Consider the following 23,636-nt stretch of genomic DNA (forward strand, 5'->3'; position numbering starts at 1 on the left):
ATGTGAATCTACCCCTGTATTTCCCCATGTGGTCTACTGGTCTTCCTCCATCATTGCTGTTGTTAGGTGTTGTCGACCCTACGTACAACAGAATGGAACACTGCACCATCCTTACAATCATTGCTGTGCTTGAGCCCATTGTTGTAGCCACTGGGTGAATCCATCTCGTTGAGGATCTTTCTCTTTTTTGCTGACCCTCTACTTTACTAAACATAATGTCGTTCTCTAGGGACTGGTCCCTCCTGATAACGTGTCCACAGTACATGAGACAAGTCTCACCATCCTCGCTTCTAAGCACCATTGTGGCTGTACTTCTTCCAAGACAGATTTGTTCATTCTTCTGGCAGTCCATGGTATACTCAGTATTCTTCACCAACACCATAATTCAAAGGCATCGGTTCTTCTTTCGTCTTCCATATTTATTACCTTGATACAAACGTCTCTCTTCTCAACTTTGCTTTCCCACTTCCAAATGCCTTTGACATAGTTCTAATGGGAAGTCTTGCTGCTACCTTAATCTTAGCATGTCTTAAATGTAGCTCATTACCTTTGCCCTTTCTGACCTCTACGTTGTAGTACCATTCCACCTGTCACCGAAAGGCAACTATCTGTCATCCCTTACTCTTCCCTCTCCCTGGCCTCCTATTATTAATCGTTTGATTCCCCAAAAAGGATTCTTTTTAAAATTCATTTCTATTCTCACTCTCACCATTGTAGTTCAGGACTCCATAAACTCCTGTTTAAAACTTGAAAAGAACTTTCTAATGGACCACTAGGCCTCCAAACTCTTGCCAGTCTTATCCAGTCTACGAAGCAAATACCAGGGGACTTTTTGACATGAAAATTTCAAAACTGTATACAGGATAAGAAGGCGGAAAGGTTAATCTAAAGAGCACTGATGAGAAGTCAAACAAGGTATTTCTTTAAGAGCAGCTAAACACATTTACTTAAAATATTTATCTTCACAGTTATACACATTATAGGCCACACATCTTTCTCTCTCAGTAAAAGTGCAAAATACATACCTTAACTCTACGACTAATGCTGAGGAACTGACAGGTTTTATCATAAAGTCCTTCCAGGTTTTCTCTGTCCCAATAGAAATCAGGAGTGATCAAGAAGTCTGAACTCAAGTTTATACGATGTCTGGAAAAAAGGAAAATGATAACTTTCTTATTTTTAGCTTGAGTGAAAAAAAATCATTGTTTCTATTGTATTTCATATTTACGTGGTGCTTTATAAAAATGTACTTTTTTAATGTTGGCCTTTGTAATACTTCTGAGAAACATGTAAAGAAGAAAATTTATGACAGAATCTCAAAATTCTCAAATTAATTCAATCTAGAATACCAATACTATCTATGAAGTAGATGGGGGAAAAAAACCCTCCCATTTTGTTTTCAATTTATAAGCTTGTTTCTTTTTTTATTAATCAATTTGACAATATATGTACAATGTTTTAGAGAGATAGGTAATATAATCACATGGCTTAAAAAACAAAATAATACAAAAAAGGTTAAAAAAAAGACCAACCTTACTTACATTCCTGCCCCCATCTTCCCCTTTCTCTCACTCTTTATAACTACTGTTACTAGTTTCTTCTGTATCCCTCCAGCGTTTCTTTATGCACATACGGGATAAACAAATACACACGCACACATTCTTAATTTCTACCGTTTTTATACAGGAGGTCTATGCTTTTAGAAAATTTAATTAAATAAAAATTTAAGTTACAAAAATAACACATGAATAGCTTGTTTACTATAAAAAAGAAAATGTAAGAGAGGAGAGTTCATAAAAACACGGGCAGGCCCTCGTACCCTACCACAGAACTCACATCCCTTATTCTCCCCAAGGGCAGACTCTAAAAACAGTCTGGTGTGTCCTTCTAGATATTTTCCTATGCATACATGCATGTATGTATATGCACAGGAAAGTGTGTATGCACACACATGTACGTGTATATGTATATCAAGATAAATATGAACATTTTTGTTTATGCAAATGAAATCATACCGTAAGTGATTTGTGACTTAATTTTGCACCTGATATAACTTGCTATGTTTCTATTTACAGATTTATCACATTTATTTTAACACATAAGCACTTTTATTGTAAAGGTAAGAAAATGCGGTTAGAAAAGAAAACCTTTATAAAAACTGGCCTTAATTTCCTGAGTTTTGAGGAAACCCTGGTGGCACAGCGGTTAAGAGCTATGGCTCTTAACCAAAATGTTGACAGTCTGAATCTACCAGCCAGTGGCTCCTTGGAAACCCTATGGGGCAGTTCTACTCTGTCCTTTAGGGTTGCTATGAGTCAGAATTGACTAAATGGCAACAGGTTTTTTTTTTTTTTTTAATATTCAATTCTGCCTGTATTACACTAAGGGAAGAGACAGGCGTCTCTCCACCCTACTTCTCAGAGAACTCGAGGTGTTAAGTTTCTTGGAAAAGAGGAACTGCTGCGTGCTCCTGAAGAATGGGTTGTTTATTTTGGTTGGTGCCCTGAATGAAGGCCCCTGAACTGTGAGAAATGCATAGATGCTGAGACAGTGGACACTTCTCCAGGCAAAGTGTCTAAGGGGAATGTGGACAAACAACTCTTAGGTTAACTGGTAATTTATTCCATACACTAGGAGAGAGAAAACGCTGAACAGCGCTGCTGAGAATAACACCAATGCTCAGGATGTCTCTCATTCCATACACCCTAGGGAGATTACAAGGATAGAATACACAGAAAAGCTGTTCAGATATTTACCTTAAAAGATGCCTTAGTGTATTTTCCCAAATCTAAGACATAGTTCTTCACATTTTAACATTTCTGAAAATGGGAGGCACCTTAAAGTTGAAGGTGCCTTAGAGGTGGCAGCTGTGATTTAGTGGTTGTTACAGATTGAACTGCATCCTCCAGAAAGCTATGTTGATGTCCTCACTCCTGCACTGGTGAGTGTGACTTGTTTGGGAGACACAGTTTTCCTTTGCAGATGTTATCAGTTAAATTAAATGAGGTCACAGCCCAGTATGATGGGTCCTAACTCTAATCCCTTCTGAGTGGCTTCTTATAAAAGAAGACAGGGACACAGAGTCACACACACACACAGAATGAAGACAGCATGTAAGGATCCACCTACAAGCCAAGGAATGCCGATAAGTACCCGGGGCCAGCAGAAGCTGAAGGGGACAAGGCAATCTTCCCCTAGAGCAGACAGAGAAGAACACAGCCCTGCTGGCACCCTGATTCCAATTTCTAGCCTCCAGAACTAAGAAAAATAAATTTCTGTTCTTTAAAGCCACCTATTTTATGGTACGGTGTTATGGCGGCCCCAGGAAACTAAGACGGTTGTCACTGCTTTAACCAATTTATTTCTCTTATGCTTTCCTTGTTAGGTGTGCCCAAGAGGAAATGGGGTAGAATAAGACTAAAGGAGCTATCTCAGCATGTGTGAAATTTAAACTCCGTGATAAAAAAGCACTGCGGCATAGTTTAATAGTATTTTTCCGTTCTTGTAGTATCTTAGTGTCTCAGATTCAATGAAATACAGCATCTAACTTTCCTGGAATAATTGTGGCGCAGCAGTTAAGAACTCGGCTGCTAACTGAAAGGTCGGCAGCTCAAATCAACCAGCAGCTCTTTAGAAACGCTACGGGGCAGTTCTACTCTGTCCAACAGGGTTCCTGTGAGTCGGAACGGACTAAATGACAACAGGGTTTTGTTTTAAATTTAGCATTATAATGCAGAGATATATTTTTACGGAGAATTCCCACTATCCAAGTACTAGAACGTATCTTTTTAACATCACAGAATACCTGCTGTGCTTCCTGATACGGGTTTAATGCAGACTAATTATGATCTCTTTTGTAATGCAGTATGGTATTTCTCCCAGTATGGTCCTCATATAGCCGAACTGCTTCTAATAGGCAAGAGCTCTGCCTGCTTATAATCAATGAAGAGAAAACATTTCTATATGATAAAGATACAAACATTTGCTCTTTACTACACAGCGACAGGGATTTTTTTCTGGGGATTGCTACAGTTATAAAATATTTTAGTTACAGTGAAATTTTTACCTTAGGGCAAAGAGTTCACCCATTTTCTGCATAACTTCTTCATGAGATAGTTTCACCTTCTTCCCAGCTTTTAAAGCCTATTTAACAAACATTTTTTTAAAAAGAAAATATATCCAATAAGTGATAGGACCATACAGCAAATTCTGTAGCAGCATTATCTTAATTTCATGTAAATGATGTCTCCTGGATGACTGTCTCTCAGGTACATGTCACAACCTGCCCTGAGATTTCAAAATCTTCTTAGGTATTTATTCTTTTTTTCATTTTCCTTCTCATCAGCATTTCCTATGATATACATTCCTAATCTCTTATCAGAAAAGCAGGGACTCTTTCCTCAAATATAATTAGAGTATTTTTTCACAGCGAAAACAAAAGTAATTACAGTAGATATTATTCTTAATGGATTTTGAAATTTTAATATAACTTCATATGCATTTTTCATGCCACTGTTTTTCTCACGTTTAACAAAACACATTAAAAGCAAGAAACATGGTCATAATCTTCTCAGAGAGAAAAAAAGTTTCACTTTTTTGCCTTTAAGTTACGTTAAAAGTATCACACTATCAGAGAAATGCAGTTATTTGGATTCTAGCTTCTAAATGTAAAAAACAAAAAACAATATGAGTTTCCATCCTTCTGTTTTTCCTAGCTTTCTGGAATAGGAAATAAAATATTTTATATGTCACAAGGAATTCTTTTTCTGCTTAATTTCAGTGTAGCTTTCCTAGTGTTTATAATCACTTTGTTATACTCCTGTGTTATTATATTCAGAAATTTGCATTTTTCGCCAAATAGAAATCAATCTTTGAAAACAGCATTAAATACATATAGTTACCTCTGGAATTAACTGAATGGACTCAATAAATTTATCCAGTGATGCTTCCCAAATAGCCAGTTTCACTGAGAAAAAAAAAAAATTGATAATGGAACTTTTATTTATTATCAGCATATTCCTATTCATATAAAAGTACATAATTGCACAGTACCTTTACTGCCATTTCAATAGTAGTTTAAGAGGCAAATGTACTAAAAATTTAAAACTGAAATATAAGAATAGTTAATTATTATTATAAACCAGAAAACCCCAATCTGTTGCTGTTAAGTTGATTCCAATTCACAGTGACCCTACAGGACAGAGCAGAACTGCCCCACGGTGTATCCGAGGTGCAGATGGTGGACTCAAACTGCCAACCTTTTGATTAGCAGCCCTACCTCTTAATCATCGTGCCACCAGGGCTCCAGCTATAAAGGGCAGTGCTAAAGTGGAAAAAAATAGAGGAACGTGAATAGATTTCCAAGCCATGCTGGGCGACCAAAGCTAGGTTTGGCAGGATTCCTGACTTTCTAACGTTACATCTCAGAAAACCAGGAAGTGTAAAGGTACATCTTGAAACTACGGGTAGCTCTAGAGACAGAGCAAGAGTAGGAGATTCTGGGCCTCCCCTTCCACACCTCAGGGCTCTGAGTGAAGTTCCTGAATCTCTGAAGCCTCCTAAGCAGTGGGCCAGGCTGCCTCACCAGCACTCAGCGGAGATCAGGTGCACGAGCAGTTTTTGATCGGAGAACTTGCGATGCCCCACTGACAGTTTTACTCAGGTGCGTGGTTTTTTCAGAAAAAATTTAAAAGCAACTGTGACTCTTTGTTCCATTCCTGCAAAAAACTAGAATCTTGTTTTTCTACACAGAGGCCCGTGCCCAGTTAATGGGGCTTGCTGGCAGAAAAGGCTGGAGGTTTGAGTCCATCTAGAGGTCCTTTGGGAGAGAGGCCTGGTGATCTTTTTCCGAAAAATCAGCCACTGCAAATCCTATGGTGCAGAGTTTTACTATGACCCACGTGGGGTCCCCGTTAGTCAGAATCGGCTCAAGGGCAACTGTTCTTTGGTACTGGATTGGGCTTTGTCTGTGTGGATTGCAGATTATATAAGAACAACAATCCCATGGAGAGGAGAGGAGAGAAAAATAAAAGTAATAATAATGCAAAGAATATTTTTGTAGTGGGTAAGCTTTATCAATACAGTTAATAAGGAATGAGTAACTTCAACACAGATAGTCTATTTTATACTATAGACTACATTTTTTTTTCCTGGAGAAAAACAAAATGAATGCTGAAGTTTTGTCGAGTAGCCTGTGAAAACATGCCAAAACTTTCACTAGATATTTCACCTTCCCCAGATGAAATGAAAATGGTGTAACTTACCAGAAAGGCACAGAGCATTTGAGAAGGCAAATTTCTCCAGTATGCTATCATCTAAATCTAGCTCTGAATTTAACTGGATTTCCCCTCTGTAGAGTTTTGACTGCCCCCTGTAGAAAGGAAAACAAAAAGTATCTTCTAAATTTTAAAAAGCACTTCAATTTCTTTTTTTGAAAAAGTCACTTTATAATCTTTCTAGAGATAATTTTGGCAATTTGTATCAAGAGTCTTATAAATCCTCTCATTCCTTTTGGTGCAAGTAATTTCATTTCTAGGAATTTATCCTGAGGAAATAAACAAAGGTGCAAAGAAACATCTGTGTACAAAAAACTTCTTGTGGTCACGTATTTAATAGTAAAAAATAAGGAAAAAACTAATGTTCGGCAGGTGAAAGGTTTTAATTACAGTATTTCCACATAACACAATTTTAAAAAGCATGCTTTAGAAGGATATTTATAGCAAGAGAAAATGTTCACAGTAAATTGCTAAGTGAAAAAATGCTGAATATACGACTATGCACAGTGTAATATAAGATCACCCTGACGTGGCGGGCATGAGAAGGGAGGCTGGGAAGTTGTCAACCGTGTCCGTGTGGAGAACTTCAGAAAGGACTGGGGACATGGGGGGAGGGAGGAAATCTGTGAGTAGAAACGTCACATGGAAATGGGAAAAACACAGGGGAAACCTTTGCAAAAAGGAGATGAAGAGGAGGCCTGCTGGAGGGGTGGGGCTGAAAGCCAGGACTTGCTCTGACAACTGAGGTGGAGAAAAAAGAGCAGACAGAAGAGAGCAGAGTTTACGAGATGCTCTGGGAGTGAGCTCGGCCCATACACAGGTCAGTCCCTGGATTCAAGGGTGGGACCCCCATCACAACCCTGACAGGAAAGTGGCAGCTATGATTACCTTTCTGACAAGAAACCAGATAGCTGACTCTGGGACTCAGAGAGTTGATGACTTTACTCCTCTACAGGCTACAAAGCAGTATTGTGTATGTCTGTGGGTGGGTAGAGGGCGAGCGCCTATTAAGCCATAGCTTGATCTGGCAGTAGAGCACACTGGGAAATCACAGGAGCTATAACCACAAGACTGAGTGGGTCATCATTAATAAAGTGAATCAAATTCTATCAGCTCCTTGACTGATGTGTCTCTTTGGCTCACGCTCTTGCTTTCTACTGCAACTGCTATGGACCCAGGCCCTTGCTTACTTCTCAGGTGCCCGTAGGCAAGACATAGCTGAACCTCATCTGAAAGCCAGTTGACTGCAACAGTGTCACAGGGTTTTCGAGAGGATCACATGAAATAGTACAGGGCAAGCACTCAGAACAGTGCCTAGCACGTGGTGAGTACTAAATCAACACCGGCCACTGTTATGGACTGATTTGGATCCCCCAACGATATGCTGAAGTCCTGACCACTGTACCTGTGACTAGGACTTTATTTGGAAAAAGCGTCTTTGTAGAAGTAAATTAACATGAGATCACACCGGAGTAGGGTGGGCCCTAATCTAACACGACTGATGCCCTTACAATAAGAGAAGAAGAGATGCAGAGGGAAGGCAGCCATGTGAAAACGGATGCAGAGACTGGAGTGATGCTGCCAACAGCCAAGGAATGCCCGGGGCCACCAGAAGCTGGGAGAGATAAGAAGGATCTTACCCCACAGCCTTTGGAGAGGGCATGGCCCTAGTGACACCTTGATTTTGAACTCCAAGACTCCAGAACTGTGAGGAAATGAATTTTCTGTCATTGGAAGCCACCCAGTTTGTGGTGCTTTGTCACAACAGTCCTAGGAGACCAATATGGCTATCATTACCATCTGGTCATTCTATGGCTAGTGTCTCTCTCAAATTTTCCAAAAACTCTGCTTTATCACTTCCTTTCTTAAGAACCTATTTTTTTTCTCCTTAACACTCCACTAGGCAGGCAACTCCATAAGGAAAGACACCTTTCTATCTTGTACATGCTGTCTGCTCCCTCTGCCCTCACATCCCTCTATGCTGCTATAGTAAAGCATGGCAGTTAGGCGCCATGCTGCACAGTACAGAAGGGATGGCTTTGGAACTGAACAGACTGTCTCAGTCATCTAGTGCTGCTGTAACAGAAATACCACAAGTGGATGGCTTTGGCTTTAACAAAGAGAAATACGTTCTCTCACAGTCTAGGAAGCTAGAAGTCTGAATTCAGAGTGCCAGCTCCAGGGGAAGCCTTTCTCTCTCTGTTGACTCTGAGGAAGGTCTTTGTCATTAATCTTCCCCTGGTCTAGGAGTGTCTCAATGCAGGAACCCCAGGTCCAAAGGATGCCCTATTCTCCTGGAGGTCCCCTGTCTCTCTGCTCGCTTCTCTCTTTTATATTGCAAAAGAAATTGACTCAAGATACAACCTAATCTTGTAGATTGAGTCCTGCCTTGTTACCATAACTGCTGGTAATCCTACATTAACATCACAGAGGTATGGTTTATAACACACAGGGAAGTCACAATAAATGACAAAATGGCAGACAATCACACAATACTGGAAATCATAGACTAACCAAGTTGAAACACATTTTTGGGGGACACAATGTAATCCACAACAAAGGCATACTATTTTACTGATTTAGGCTGCTTAGAAAACTTACCATCTTGGGGTTACTCTACTTGTTTTAATTTCTGGGTAGCTTGAGAAGTTAGAAAAATAATGTTTATCCATGAGTAGCTGTTGTATTATTTAGGCTTTGCATTTGCTGGAATAACTTTTTCCTTAAACACTGTCTCCAAATTCATAAATAACCTGTTAACTCTAAGGCTTTTCCCAGCTTATTCCAAGGGCCTTTTTCGTATATTTAATAGGAAGTTGCTTACTCTGCTTTTACGTAGTTAAGCTCTTCGTTTTCCCAGTGTACCAACGTAATTTCGTAGGGCTGAACTTCGTGTTTTTCTAGGACTTGCATCACATGCTTCATCTGATAGGAAAGGAAAATTTATCTGAAATTTTAACTGACTCTCTCAGTATGAGTATGTTATTAGTGTTAATGATTATGTAACATTTTTATTGTATTTAATGACATTTCTTCAGTGCTTAGTTTTTTTTTTTCTTTTTTAATTGTACTTCAGATGAAGGCTTACAGAACAAACTAGCTTCTCAGTTAGTACACATACTGTTTTGCGACAATGGTTAACAACCCCACGACATGTCAACACTCTCCCTTCTCAACCTTGGGTTCCCTATTAACCAGCTTTCCTGTTCCCTCCTGCCTTCTAGTCTTTGCCCCTGGGCTGGTGCACCCCTTTAATCTCCTTTTGTTTTATGGACCTATCTAATTTTTGGCTGAAGGTGAACCTCAGGGATGTCCAGGGGCCATACTCCTGGGATATCTCTAGTCTCTGCCAGGCCAGTAAGTCTGGTCTTTTTTTGTGAGTTAGAATTTTGTTTTACATTTTGCTCCAGCTCTGTCTCGGACCATCTATTGTGATCCCTGTCAGAGCAGTCAGTGGTGGTACCTGGGCACCATATACCTGTACTGGACTCAGTCTGGTGGAGGCCATGGTAATTGTGGTCTATTAGTCCTTTGGACTAATCTTTCCCTTTTATCTTTAGTTTTCTTCATTCTCCCTTGCTCCCGAAGAGGTGAGACCAGTGGAGTATCTTAGATGGCTGCTCACAGGCTTTTAAGATCCCAAAAGCTACTCTCCAAAGTAGAATGTAGAACATTTTCTTTATAAACTATGTTATGCCAATTGAGCTAGATGTTCCCCTAGGCCATGGTCTCCACAGTGTGCTTGGTTTTCCAGGAAATTTTTTAAAAGGCAAGTTTATTGTGATATTAAACTAATCAGAATGACACTTTAATTTGCTTTTAAATACGGAAAACATGGATGATCATAAAGACAATAAAAATGATCAGTTTCTCACAATCCAAAGAAAATTACTAGTAACACTTTTGTTTATATTCTTTAAGTCTTTTTTTTTCTTTTTTAAAGTAAAAGTAGCATACTTGTCAAAATTTAAACCGCACCCGGCTCTCACTGTTGAGTCGATTCTGACTAATGGTGACCCTATAAAACAGAGTAGAACTGTCCCATAGGATTTCCAAGGCTATAATCTTTATGGAAGCAGACCTTTCCCCTGCGGAGTGACTCGTGGGTTTGAACCACTGACCTTTTGGTTAACAGCTGAGCACTTAACTGCTGCACCACCAGGGCTCCTTTTAAACACCACAGAAGTGTAGAAAATGAAGTTCTCTCCTCTCCTGATTCTCAGAGCGAACCATCATTAAAATTGGGACATACCTTTCCACAGTTTTTTTTCTGTGTTTATTTTGCTTTTCATAGAATGTAGGCTCATACTATGCATATGGACATTTTTCAATGCTGTTCTCTTTAAGGAAACCCCAGTGGTGTAGTAGTTAAGAGCTGTGGCTGCTAACCAAAAGGTCAGCAGTTTGAATCTACCAGGCGCTCCTTGGAAGCTCTATAGGGCAGTTCTACTCTGTCCTATAGGGTCGCTATGAATCGGAGTCGACTTGACGGCAGTGGTTTTTTTTTTTTTTTTTTTTTTAAATTCTCTTTAATGAAGTAACCACAATTTATTTAACCATCCTACATCTGTCAGTGGGGGACTACTTCTACTGTTCACCATTACAGTGTTACAACAAACCATCCTTACGCATCTATCTTTGTGGCCTCATGGGAATATTTCTTTAGGAGCTGTTAGAAGACATGCATACTTATAAATTTGGTAGATGTCGTTAAACTGCTGTCCAAAATAGTTTTTCCAGTTTTAGAATTCAAACATCATTTGTGAGAATGCTCTTAAGAAATACTGGATATTGTCAGTTTTTTAAATCTTTGCTACTTCAAATAGCCAATTTGTATTTTTTTATTAGTAAAGTAGAATAAAATGTTCTTATATTTATTGGTTATTTATATTTCCTTTTCTCCAGGATTTCCCGTGTGTGTGTGTGTGTGTGTGTGTGTGTGTGTCGCCTTTTAGTAAAACTGGGATTATATGAAACATATTTTTAAACCAGCGCTGGTATTACATTGGTTACATTTTGTAACCTGTTCTTTTAACTTAACCGTATCACATAGGAAATTTCCCAGAAATAGTTTTTCACGTGACTTCTAAGAGCTGCAGGATAATCTATCCTATGGATATATTTAACAAACTTTCTATTATTATTTCTAGTTTTGCTATTATAAATAATATTTTGATGAACACTTTTGCACCTAATTCCCCATGCATAACTTTCCTTGGATAACTTTCTAGGTGTAAAATTGCTGAGTTAAATATAAAATTTTGATGCATGTTACCAAACTGCCTCTTAAGAGGTTGTATCAAACAAATTCTGATTTGGGTATTAAAGAAATTACTTCCCATGAATCATAAAGTTCCAGAAAACTTGATTTAAAATAAGTCTCAGTGCAAACAGCTCCCAATTAACTGTGTGTACATTATTCTTTTGAAGATTATCAAATGCAAACATAATATACTTCCTTCTGTTTATACTGTGGCTGGCCTGGTTCTGAGCCATTTTGACTCTCCACAAATTAGTGTGTGCCCAAAGAATGGACCATGTAGGAAACTAAAAAAAAGCCAAAAGACAAGATATTTTGGAAAATAAAACTGTTAGAATGAATATATAATATAGAGCAAATAAGTCATGGATTATTTGTCAGTTTACCTTCTAATAGCTCAGTTATTGGGAGCTATTTTGCTTTTAACAATTTATTGTCAGAAAACCACATTTTTACACTTTTATTTATACTTACAGTTTTGTCCTTCACATTCCAAAACACAGCAGCTCCTTCCCTGATTTAAAAGAATGAAAGAATCAACTAAGTTAAAGGTGGAATACAAGCTTTAAGGTCAGAACATAAAGCCGCCATGCTTAGGGAACTTCTTGTATACATCCGGGATACAATTTTTAAAAATAGGATTTATTGACTCATCTGACATCATGGGCCCTAGACGGACTTGCTAAACTAAGGGCCATTTTCTGACTCTTGACAAATGCTGATCTCTCAGAGATTTGATTTATCACATGGTTTTTAGAAATAACTATTATGTAATGCTATATAACTTCACATATCTAGATTGTTTCATACCTGTTCAATTCTGATGTACAGAAATCAGAATAAGGAAATTTTGAGAGACCTTGTCTTAGCTGGCATTAGGGCAGAGTCTGCTATGGGAAAAGAATAAAGGAGCATGCTTTAATAGTAGAAGAATGAAGAGAATGAGATAAATTACAGCCTCTGATTGCTGAAAGCAGCTAGGGAACAATGCATCCCGACAGTGCTCAGAGAAGAACTATGATGAAGCCACGGGAGTCCCTCCGAATCCAGTTCTGGCTCTGACAGAATTTAAGACCTCGAAACTATAAATGAACTTGTTTTATTTGATTTCTGAAGTTTGATGTGTCGGTTTGTTTTAGGTAATAAAGAAAAAGAGATGCTATGGCTATGAGTTACGCGCTGGCGGATGCACAGGTGGGAAAGGAAGGCTAAAAATTTTATGACCCCACGTCATTCTTTAAGCATTTCTTGAGCGACGTGCTTAGTACATGTATGGGTCTGTGCTTAGCACTTGAAAAACAAAGATGAGTACAGTCTAGTTCCTATGCTCAAGGAACTCCCAATCTAGAAAGGACTGACACTTAAACCACCAGCTACAACAGAATGTGACAGGTGCTACAACAATTACGCAGAGCATACCATGGCATGCCCAGCAGGGCAACACCTAGCTTTAAGGACCAGCAGAGGGAGCCCGGTGAGTCAACAAGAGGAGGCAATGCAATGAGGTAGAGGGAACAGCACCGGCTCTGAGAAGGGGTGCAAGGCAGTGTGGGCAACTCGCGGGCAATAAGTTAGACAGGCAGGCAGGAGCCAACCCTGAAGGAACTTTGTGCTGTGATAAGAAGTCCGGTCAAAATCCATGGGTTTTTGAGTACTGGGAATAAAAGACTTTCATCAAGTGTTGTGAGGATAATAGGAGATTATTTTAAGGGGCTTCTATCCTCAGTATCATTCCCAGTCAGCTACTCTGTAGAATTTGGTATTAACACCGTTGCTGCAGGAGAGTGTAGTGACCAGAACTACCTCTTACAGAGTTACCGTGCCTGTAACAGACAGGCTGGCAGTGCAGGAAGAAGGCGGGCAGGGAGACCAGTTAGCAGGTTGTACAACAGTCCAAGACAGGGCCTGAGGTTATGGATTTGAGAGGTACTTTTTAAAGCCACAGCCATGGCATCAGTTCAGAAAATCACTTCCAGGTAGAACAAAGGTCTTGTGACTGTGTACCCCTCTGTCTAAAGCTGTGCTGAGCAACATGGTACCTAGAAACCTCATGTGGCTACTGAGCACTGAAATGCGCCTCGTTCAAACTGAGATACGCTGTCAGTGTAAAACGCACACCAGATTTCAAAGACTATAAAATATTACATCAATTATTTCTAGATTGATTACATGTTCAAATGATATTTTAGATATGCTGTATTTAAAAAAATATTAAAATTAATTTCAGGTAACCTGTGATATTAGTGCATTTAAAATTAATTTCATCTTTTTTTTTTAATGTGCCTACTGGAAAACCTACAAGTCCATATGAAGTTTGTACTCCTGGTTTGCATGTATGTTTCTGCTGGATAGTGCAGGCCCACCAAACTAAAACCAAACCCACTGCTGTCGAGTCAATTCTGACAGAGGAGAACTGCCCCATAGGGTTTCCAAGAAGTGCTTGGTGGATTTGAACTGCCGACCTTTCTGGTTAGCAGCCGAACTCTTAACCACTACGCCACCAGGGTTTCTGCAGAAACCCAAATACCTCACTTGAGTCATCCGGGATGCTACTATTGTACTTGGAATAAATGCGGAAATCTTGATTACCTCTAAATTTAGGGTCAAAAGGAAGATGAGGCATTAACAGAAACAAAGACAGACCTTCCAGTTTTCATCAAATATTAAGGACTAAGACCATAAAAACTTTAAAAAAGTTTGAATTACTATGGACATTCCATGTTTCTGTTCCGTCACTTATTAGCCATGTGACTGGGTAATGGACTAAACCGTTTGACCCTCAGTTTCCTCGGTTGCAACTGGGAATAAAAGACTTTCATCAAGTGTTGTGAGGATAATAGGAGATTATTTTAAGGGGCTTCTATCCTCAGTATCATTCCCAGTCAGCTACTCTGTAGAATTTGGTATTAACACCGTTGCTGTCAATTCCCCTCGTAACAACCCTATGGGACAGAAGAGAACTGCCCCAAGCGTTTCCAAGGTGTAATCTTTATGGAAGCAGACTGCCACATCTTCCTCCTCCCCTACAAATAAAAAGTGAGTCAATCAGGGTCCTAATATGAAGTCTCTGGACAGGGAAATAAAATATTGAAGAGTTACCAAAGGAGAAGAAAGAAAAGGAAAAAAATGTCAAGGAGGAAAAGACAGCAGGGGAGGTGGCAGGACTCTGTGAAGGGGCACTGAAGAGGAACAGGAAAAAAGGTGCTTTCCGTCAACGCAGCAGATGAAAGCCCAGGTTTACAAATGAAGACCAATTGGGAGAATGGTTATTTACTTGCTTTTTCTTTATTTTACAACAAATAAAGACGTAAAGGGGATTTACCAGAAAAAAAAAAAATTGACAAACTCTCCTAGATAAATAAGAATCACGTGACAGAAATTCAAATCAAATAATTTCTGAACACATTTACTGTTAAAAGAGATACACCTGTACCTTCAAAGCCCACCATTACCTGACGGTGAACACTTCTCCCAATGAGTTGTTCCTTGTCTTACCTGAAGAAGAATATTATTCCAGGATCACCTTCTTTTGCAGAATTTTCTACGCCCATCACCAAAATATTTGCTGCATCTATGATTTAAAATAAATGAAAGGAAAGCTATGCCATAAAGTGTAAGAATCACCTTTGAACGTGATGATCGAGGACCTGCAACCACTTCTCTGTACAGGATTAAGTGCTACATACAATGCCTATCTTTCTGCTAAGTTCTCAGAAACTATTTAAAACATGGAAATGAAAAGACCAGAAAATATTACCTTCACAAAACATTCATACAACCTGTAATATTATTAGTGCTATTTAAAACTGCTCGTTCACACCCATTTTGACTCAGTAATCACTAGTCCAGCTAGTAAATATTAAAATCGTAGTTTCAATACAACTAAGGTTCAAGAATTACACTTTCTATAAAATAGGTTTAAAATAAAATTTTAAGAAACACTAATACAGTGTCTTTTAAATACCATTTTATTAATAACATAATTTTAAGAAGCTTCTCGAACTACTCATTCTGCTGAATTTTCGGGTATATTGTTTAAAGTGTGGAACAATAGAAAATATTCAAAAATAAGGATACTGACCGTTTCAAAACATATCTGATTTCAGTTATTCATGAGAACTACCAAAACAGTCACTTCACTATTTAAATATTTCAACCACTTAAATATTAAATATTATTAAGTATATATAATTATACAAATATTCATCAATAAGTAGACAAAAAAAATAGCTGCCACCAAGTCGACTCCAGCTCACGGTGACCTTATGTACAACAGAATGAAATGCTGCCCAGTCTAGTGTCACCGTCATGAGCATTGTGTTCGCTTCAGTCCACTGCCAGAGCTCCCGTGACAATCCAACTCACCAAGGGTCTCCTTCACCCTCCTAGGCCCTCTACTTCCCCAAACATGATGTCTCCCTCCAGTGACTGATCCTTCCTGATGACATGTCCAAAGCAAGCAAGTCCAACTAAGTTCTGTTGTGATCCGTGAGGTTTTCACTGGCTACTTTTCAGAAGCAGATCTCCAAGGCCTTTCTTCCTAGTCTGTCTTAGTCTGGAAGCTCCACTGAACCCTGTCCACCATGGGTGACCCTGCTGGCACTTACAATACCAGTGGCATAGCTCCCAGCATCATAGCAACATGCAAGCCACCACAGTACAATAAAGTGACAGGTGGGTGGTGGTCATCAATAAGCAGCTACCTAATATAAATTAGTATAGTAATACCTACTGTAAGTATATAAATATTATTCTATAATGTAGAGGAGCCCTGGTTAAGCACTTAGCTGTTAACACAAAGGTCAGCGGTTTGAACCCACCAATGGCTCCACGGAAGAAAAGACCTGGCCATCTTCTTCCATGAAGATGACTGTTGTTGTTAGGTGCCATCCAGCTGACTCTGGCTCACAGTGACCTTATGTACAGCAAAAAGAAACACTGTCCAGTCCTGCACCATCATCACAATCATTGTTTGGCTTGAGCCTACTGTTGTAGCTACTGTGTCAATCCATCTCGCTGAGGGTCTTCTTGTTTTTTGCTGAACCTGTACTTTACCCAGGCTGATGTCCTTCTCAAGGGTTTGATCCCTCCTGATAACACGATAACAGCATTGTGGCTGTCCGTCTTCCAAGACAGCCTTTTGACAGTCCACGATACATTCAATATTCTTCGCCAACACCATAATTCAAAGGCATCAATTCTTCTTCAGTCTTCCTTATTCATTGTTCAGCTTTCACACGAACCATAAGGATTACAGACTAGGAAACCCTATGGGGCGGTTCCACTCTATCCTATAGGGTCACTATGAGTCAGAATCAACTCAATGGCACACAATTCTATAATGTAAATTATAAACAATATATTAGTGTATCAATATTAATAGTGAAAGGTTATATATAATTTTTAACTTAAAATTAGCATCCTCAAAGATCCCAAATACTTGACAGAGGCTGGGAGAGGGGGTGAAGGATTCAGATAGAGATCAAATCCTCAACTACCTGTTTTGGGTGAACTCTGACTTCCCCACGTACCATATCCTACACAGGACAAAGTTCACCTATATAGCCAAAAACCCAAAAAACCAAACCTGTTCCCATCAAGTAGATTCCGAGTCATAGTGACCCTATAGGAAAGAGGAGAATGGCCCCATAGGGTTTCCAAGGAGCGGCTGGTAGATTCAAATGGTCGAACTTTTGGTTACCAGTCTGAGTTCTTCAACCGTGCCACCAGGGCTCCATGTAGCCAAAAGCAACATAAAATGAACAGAAGACCCAGGGCAGTAAAAATGGCACACACAGCTCTCAGTTCTGCAGCACCTAAAGCCACATGGCTGAGAACCTTCAGTGTCAGACAAAGACCTCCCTCAGCAGTCTGTCATCTTAGAGACTCTGGACACAGCTCTGTTTTTCTAAGTCAACTATGTTTGTTTCTGCCGACAAATAACAGAAATGGTCTCTTCGGTCATTGTGGCTAAAAATATACAGTGACATTTCAGCTATACCTCATGGGGTCAGTGGGGTCTGTAACAGGTTTTCACCTTGCTATTTTTGCTACTTTGAAGTAAATTCATAAATTTTTGGGGTAGTGGGCAATCTAGCTATCTAGAGTTTCACTGTAAAATTTTCTTCCATCAAAATATTCTATATTATTTATTTTCTAATGTAAAGCAGGTTGTTTTCATGAGACTACTTCCTGATACTATCCTAAAATCCTCAATTAAGTTTTGGTTTTCTTCTTTTTTGTGCTTGTCTTCTATTTCAATTCATTTTGTTAGTTTTATAATAGGACTGTAATGGTGAATGCTTGTTTTATTAAAGGCTCTACAAATCAGTCTAAAAGAAATACAACCAGAATGCTCCTTAGAAGTGAGGATGGCGAGACTTCGTCTTGCTCACTTTGGATGTGTAACCAGGAAAGATCGATCACTAAAAAAGGACATCATGTTTGGTAAAGCAGAAACCCAGTGAAAATGAGGGAAACCCGCCATAAGATGGATTGACAAAACAGCCAAACAATGGTTCAAACATACCAACAACTGTGGATGGCAGAGGACTAGGCAACATTTTTTCTGTTATACACGGGATCGGCAGGAGTCAGAGTCAACTCAACAGCAGCCAATAACAACTGAACATCTCTACCAATTCCATGGTTCTTCTGAAATACCAAAACAACTTGTTAATGTGACAGAAAAGGAGTGACATGGCCTTTGATCATCCCAAGTAACAGTGATGCTATAAAAGCTTAACGAGCCGTCCTGATGTGAATCTGTGAGAACTAAGTTCTCTGTGAATACATTTTAATTCTTATCTTCACATGTCATCGTATAAAGAGATTGAACACCACGTTTATGATACAATTCTTCAAGTGAAAACTAAAATGCGAACCAGCGTAAATTTAAGACAGTGTCATAGGAACATTATTTTCTGGCACATCTTAACTTAGTTGGCCCCAGGTCCAAGACGTACCTCTAGGCAAACTTGTCACTTCGACATATCCACAGGCAGTCAAATCTTGGGAGAGGTTTCCAAGATGGTATTCGTCTGCTGTTGCGAATGCTGTGCACTGCATCAGGTCCTGTTCCAATGAGATCGACACAATGTGGGTTACCAAGACTGAAGTGTCTGTGACATCTGCTGTCACTTTACAGGGCTCAATTTTGCAAAGCAACCACTTGAGAGAGTTTTCTTCAAACATCTACAAGGCTGACACAAAGGATACGATGAAGATGAACAGAAAGACAGACTGCAGCTCAGTATATGAAAGCACTTTACTGCTAGCCAAAAAAAATGGAATGGACTATCCTGAAAGCTGCTCTCGACTAGTAGTATTTCAAGCACAGATTGAACAAAAGATGTAGAGAGGATAAAGCCATCATATGCGTACCTGGATGAATCGATTTTTAAAGTCTGCCCAACCCTGTGTCCCCCCACGTCTGTCAGTTTGTCTTACGGTGGGGGCTTGCACGTTGCTGTGATGCTGGAAGCTATGCCACTGCTATTCAAATACAAGCCAGGTCACCCATGGCGGACAGGTTTCAGCTGAGCTTCTAGACTAAGACAGACTAGGAAGAAAGACCCCGCGACCTATTTCTGAAAAGAATTAGCCAATGAAAATCTTATGAGTAGCAGTGTCCGAATATGTTGCCAGAAGATGAGCCCCTCAGGTTGGAAGGCGCTCAAAACATGAATGGGGAAGAGCCGCCTCCTCAAAGTAGAGTTAACCTTAATGACGTGGATGGAGTCAAGCTTTCGGGGCCTTCTTTTGCTGATGTGGCGAGATCTAAAATGAGAACAGCTGCAAACATCTGTTAATAATTAGATGTGGAATGTACGAAGTATGAATCTAAGAAAATTGGAAATTGTAAAAAATTAAATGCAACACATAAACATCAATATCCTAGGCACTCATGAACTGAAATGGACCGGTATCAGCCATTTTAAATTGGACAATCATATGGTCTACTAAGCCAGGAATGACAAATTGAAGAGGAATGGCATTGCATTCATCATCAAAAAGAACATTTCCAGATCTATCCTGAGGTACAACACTGGCTGTCAGTGAAAGTATAATACCCATATACCAACAAGGAAGCCCAGTTCATACGACTATTCTTCAAAGTTATGTACCAACCACTAAGGCCAAAGATGGAGAAACTAAGATTTTTACCAACCTCTGCAGTCTGAAATTGATCAAACATGCAATCAGGAGGCACTGATAATTACTGATCACTGGAATGCGGAAGTTGGAGACAAAGAAGAAAGATCAGTAGTTGGAAAATATGGCCTTGGTGACAGAAACGATGCCGGAGATCACATGATAGAATTTTGCAAGACCAATGACTTCTTCATTGCAATTGCCTTTCACCAACATAAATGGCGACTATACATGTGGACCTCACCAAATGGAATACACAGGAGTTAAATCAACTATATCTGTGGAAAGAGACGATGGAAATGCTTAGTATCATCAGTCAGAAAAGGCCGGGGACCGACTGCAGAAGAAACCGTCAATTGCTCATATGCAAGTTCAAGCTAAAGCTGAAAAAAATTAGAACAAGTCTACGGGAGCCAAACTATGACCTTGAGCATATCCCACCTGAATTTAGAGACCATCTCAAGAAAAGAATTGATGCGCTGAACACTAATGAGCAAAGATGAGACAAGTTGTGCAATGACATCAAGGATATCATACATGAAGAAAGCAAGAGGTCATTAAAAAGACAAGAAAGAAAGAAAAGACCAAAACGAGGTCAGAAGAGACTCTGAAGCCTGCTGTTGAACATCGAGTAGCTAAAGGGTGAGGAAGAAATGATGAACTAAAAGAGGTTAACAGAAGATTTCAAAGGGCGGCTTGAGAAGACAAAGTATTATAATGACATGTGCAAAGACCCGGAGGTAGAAAACCAAAAGGGACAAACACGCTCAGCATTTCTCAAGCTGAAAGAACTGAAGAAAAAATTCAAGGCTTGAGTTGCAATACTGAAGGAATCTACGGGAAAATACTAAACGGTGCAGGAAACATCAAAACATGGTGAAGGAATAGAGAGTCACTATACCAAAAAGAACTGGTCGACATTCAACTGTTCCAGGAGGCAGCATATGAGCAGGAACTGAAGGTACTGAAGAAAGAAGTCGAAACTGTACTGAAAGCACTGGCAAAAAACAAGGCTCCAGGAATTGACGAAATACCAATTGAGATGTTTCAACAAACAAAACAGATACAGTACTAGAAGTGCTCACTCATCTATGCCAAGAAATTTGGAACACAGCTACCTGACTGGAAGAGATCCATGTTTACACCTACTCTCATAAAAGGTGATCCAAGCGAATGTGGAAATTATCAAACAATAATATTAATGTCACATGCAAACAAAATTTTGCTGAAGATCATTCAAAAGCAGCTGCAGCAGTATATTGACAGGGAACTGCCAGAAATTCAGGCTGGATTCAGAAGAGGATATAAAACCAGGACCATCATTGCTGATGTCAGATGGATTCTGACTGAAAGCAGAGAATACCAGAAAGATGTTTACCTGAGTTTTACTGACTATGCTAACGACATTCCAGTGTGTGGACTGTAATAAATTATGGATAACTGTGAGGAATGGGAATTCCGGAACACTTAATTGTGCTCCTGAGCAACTTCTATGCAGTCATTTGAACAAAATGAGGGAGTACTGCATGGTATAAAATCAGGAAAGGTGTGCTTCAGGGTTGTATCCTTTCACCATACCTATTCAATCTGTATGCTGAGCAAATAATCCGAGAAGCTAGACTATATGAAGAACAGGGCATCAGGACTGGAGGATGACTCATTAAAAACCTGCGTTATGCAGATGACAAAACCTTGCTTGCTGAAAGGTTGCAAAAATCCTCACAACTGGACCAATAAGCAACATCATGATAAATGGAGAAAAGACTGAAGTTACAAAGGATTTCATTTTACTTGGATCCAAAATCAACATCCATGGAAGCAGCAGCCAAGAAATCAAAAGACACATTGCATTGGGCAAATCTGCTACAAAGGACCTCCTTAAAGTATTGAAAAGCAAAGATGTCACCTTGAAGGCTAAGGTAAGCCTGACCCAAGCCATGGTGTTTTCAATCTCCTCAGGTATGCGAGAGCTGGATGATGAATAAGGAAGACCGAAGAAGAACTGACGCCTTTGAATTGTGGTGCTGGCGAAGAATACTGAATATACCGTGGACTGCCAAAAGAACGAACACATTTGTCTTGGAAGAAGTACAACCAGACTGCTTTTTAGAAGCAAGAATGGTGAGACTACGACTCATACTTCAGACATGTTGTCAGGAGTGATCAGCCCCTGGAAGAGGACATCATGCTTGGTAGAGGGTCAGCAAAAAACAGGAAGACCTCAACAAGATGGATTGACACAGTGGCTGCAAACAATGGGCTCAAGCACAGCAACAATTGTGAGGATGGCGCAGGATCAGGCAGTGTTTTGCTCTGTTGTACACAGGGTTGCCCTAAGTTGGAATCTACTCGACAGCACCTACCAACAACAACCCTGAGTTTCTATGAGGAAGAAAGTTTTTATTTAGGTTATTTTAATTATTTTTCCAATTTATTACTGTTGTACGTTTTAAAGCTTTGTTATATTAAAGGAATGTTTTAAAAGAAAAAAGTAAAATCCCTTTTTCACAGCAACATTATTAGTTGAGATGATTTTGTAAGTAAGTTATCACTAGCCTTACACAGAAAACCATGAGCCTATGTCAACAAAAAAGCCTGTACACCTGAGAATGTGCAGGTTTGGAGTGCTTTGGCCCATTCACCGTGCATCCTGTCAGTATGCATTTGTATACATTCATGTTGTGTGTGTGTCTGTACTATATATGGCTAGCACATGACACAGTGGTTTTTTTTTTTTTTTTTTTCAAACAACCCATTAGTGAGTCCTGATACCAATTTGGTTGGCCAAAACTAGTTTTTTTTTTTTTTTTAAAGAAATAGAAAACATTAGACTGCATTACTCATAAACCAAAAACAAAACAAAACCCGTTGCTGTCAAGTTGATTCCGACTCAGCGATTATTCATAGTAAATGTAAATATTATTTTATGAAAGCTGTAAGTCACTCATGTTTGTACACGTATGTATACTGGCTCACAACGTAAAATGTATGTTTTGCTGCGGGCTGTGGTGAAAAAAATTTGAGAGTTATTGGCGTAGCAGTTAACAGTTCAGGCACATAATCTGATTAAACATTTTTTACAAATTAAGTATAATAATAATGTAATAAATTAGGGTTGTAGAGTTTAAACACGGTGAGAAATATAAACAGCTCAGGACTGTTGACTGTGTAAGTGTGAAACATGTTATAGTTACTATTACTGCATAGTCACAAATGTTTAAACCATAAAAGTTGATGGGTGGTCAAAAAGTTTATTAAAAGTCATTTTCATCTGAATTTTCACAAGTTCGTATTTTTGTTTTGTAATGTCTACTGGTCATACTATCAGTGATTCTAAAGTCTTTTAATATTTATGGTACTGAGGCCAACAACTGGTCAAAAGAAGTTTCAGTCACTAAAATTAAAATGTATTCCTAGAACTAACCATCCCAGCTCCCAAAGTCTTTCCCTTGCTGTTGCACTCCTAGTCTGAAATGCTACAGAAGCTGTACACTTATCTCTGACTTTCTCCCACTTCTAAGACAGGGCTAGTGCCATAGAGCCATTTTTCTGAGCCTCAAGACAGCCCGTCACCCAGCCCATTTCCCAGAGTTCTTTCTTTTCCTCCTCAGAACCTCTGTAAACAAATACCCATCAGCTAGGTGGCATTGGCTGAAACAGGTCTTGCCCTCCATCCTGGCATTCCAGATAACCTTTAGCTCATTAACTGTTTCATGCATGGTAAATTCTCCACCCCTGGGTGGAAAGCTGACGTTAACAAACAAAAATGACAAAGTCCCTCCTGCGCAGGGAATCGAACCAGGGCCTTAGAAGATGCTTACTCATTCTAAAACGCCCCGTGCCTGAACTGATCCTGCCTCTGTAAACCAGCCTCAACAAGCTGCCTGCAAGGCAGCCTTGGATGGCACACAGCCTCGACTGTCTCCTTGCCTGGCCAACCAATAAGG

General features: G+C 39.5%; 1 protein-coding gene across 6 annotated transcripts in view; it reads right to left on the reverse strand.

Annotated features, from left to right (window-relative positions):
- RMND1 (required for meiotic nuclear division 1 homolog) overlaps positions 1-23,636 on the reverse strand; it is a 61,290-nt gene that overhangs the window by 23,249 nt on the left and 14,405 nt on the right. For all 6 annotated transcript variants that reach the window (XR_007519616.1, XR_007519615.1, XR_007519613.1 and 3 more), the window contains exons 3-10: positions 18,501-18,609; positions 15,031-15,106; positions 12,010-12,049; positions 9,100-9,200; positions 6,264-6,370; positions 4,902-4,966; positions 4,067-4,143; positions 1,026-1,146 (exon numbers count right to left, since the gene is read on the reverse strand). Coding sequence is in view for 3 of the 6 variants with exons in the window: in XM_049903636.1 (XP_049759593.1) it covers positions 1,026-1,146; positions 4,067-4,143; positions 4,902-4,966; positions 6,264-6,370; positions 9,100-9,200; positions 12,010-12,049; positions 15,031-15,106; positions 18,501-18,609 (696 nt within the window). In the remaining 3 variants the exon portion in view is untranslated. The remainder of the gene's footprint in view (positions 1-1,025; positions 1,147-4,066; positions 4,144-4,901; positions 4,967-6,263; positions 6,371-9,099; positions 9,201-12,009; positions 12,050-15,030; positions 15,107-18,500; positions 18,610-23,636) is intronic.

The sequence above is a fragment of the Elephas maximus genome, chromosome 1 (assembly GCF_024166365.1).
Source record: "Elephas maximus indicus isolate mEleMax1 chromosome 1, mEleMax1 primary haplotype, whole genome shotgun sequence".
In the NCBI taxonomy this organism is placed as follows: domain Eukaryota; kingdom Metazoa; phylum Chordata; class Mammalia; order Proboscidea; family Elephantidae; genus Elephas; species Elephas maximus.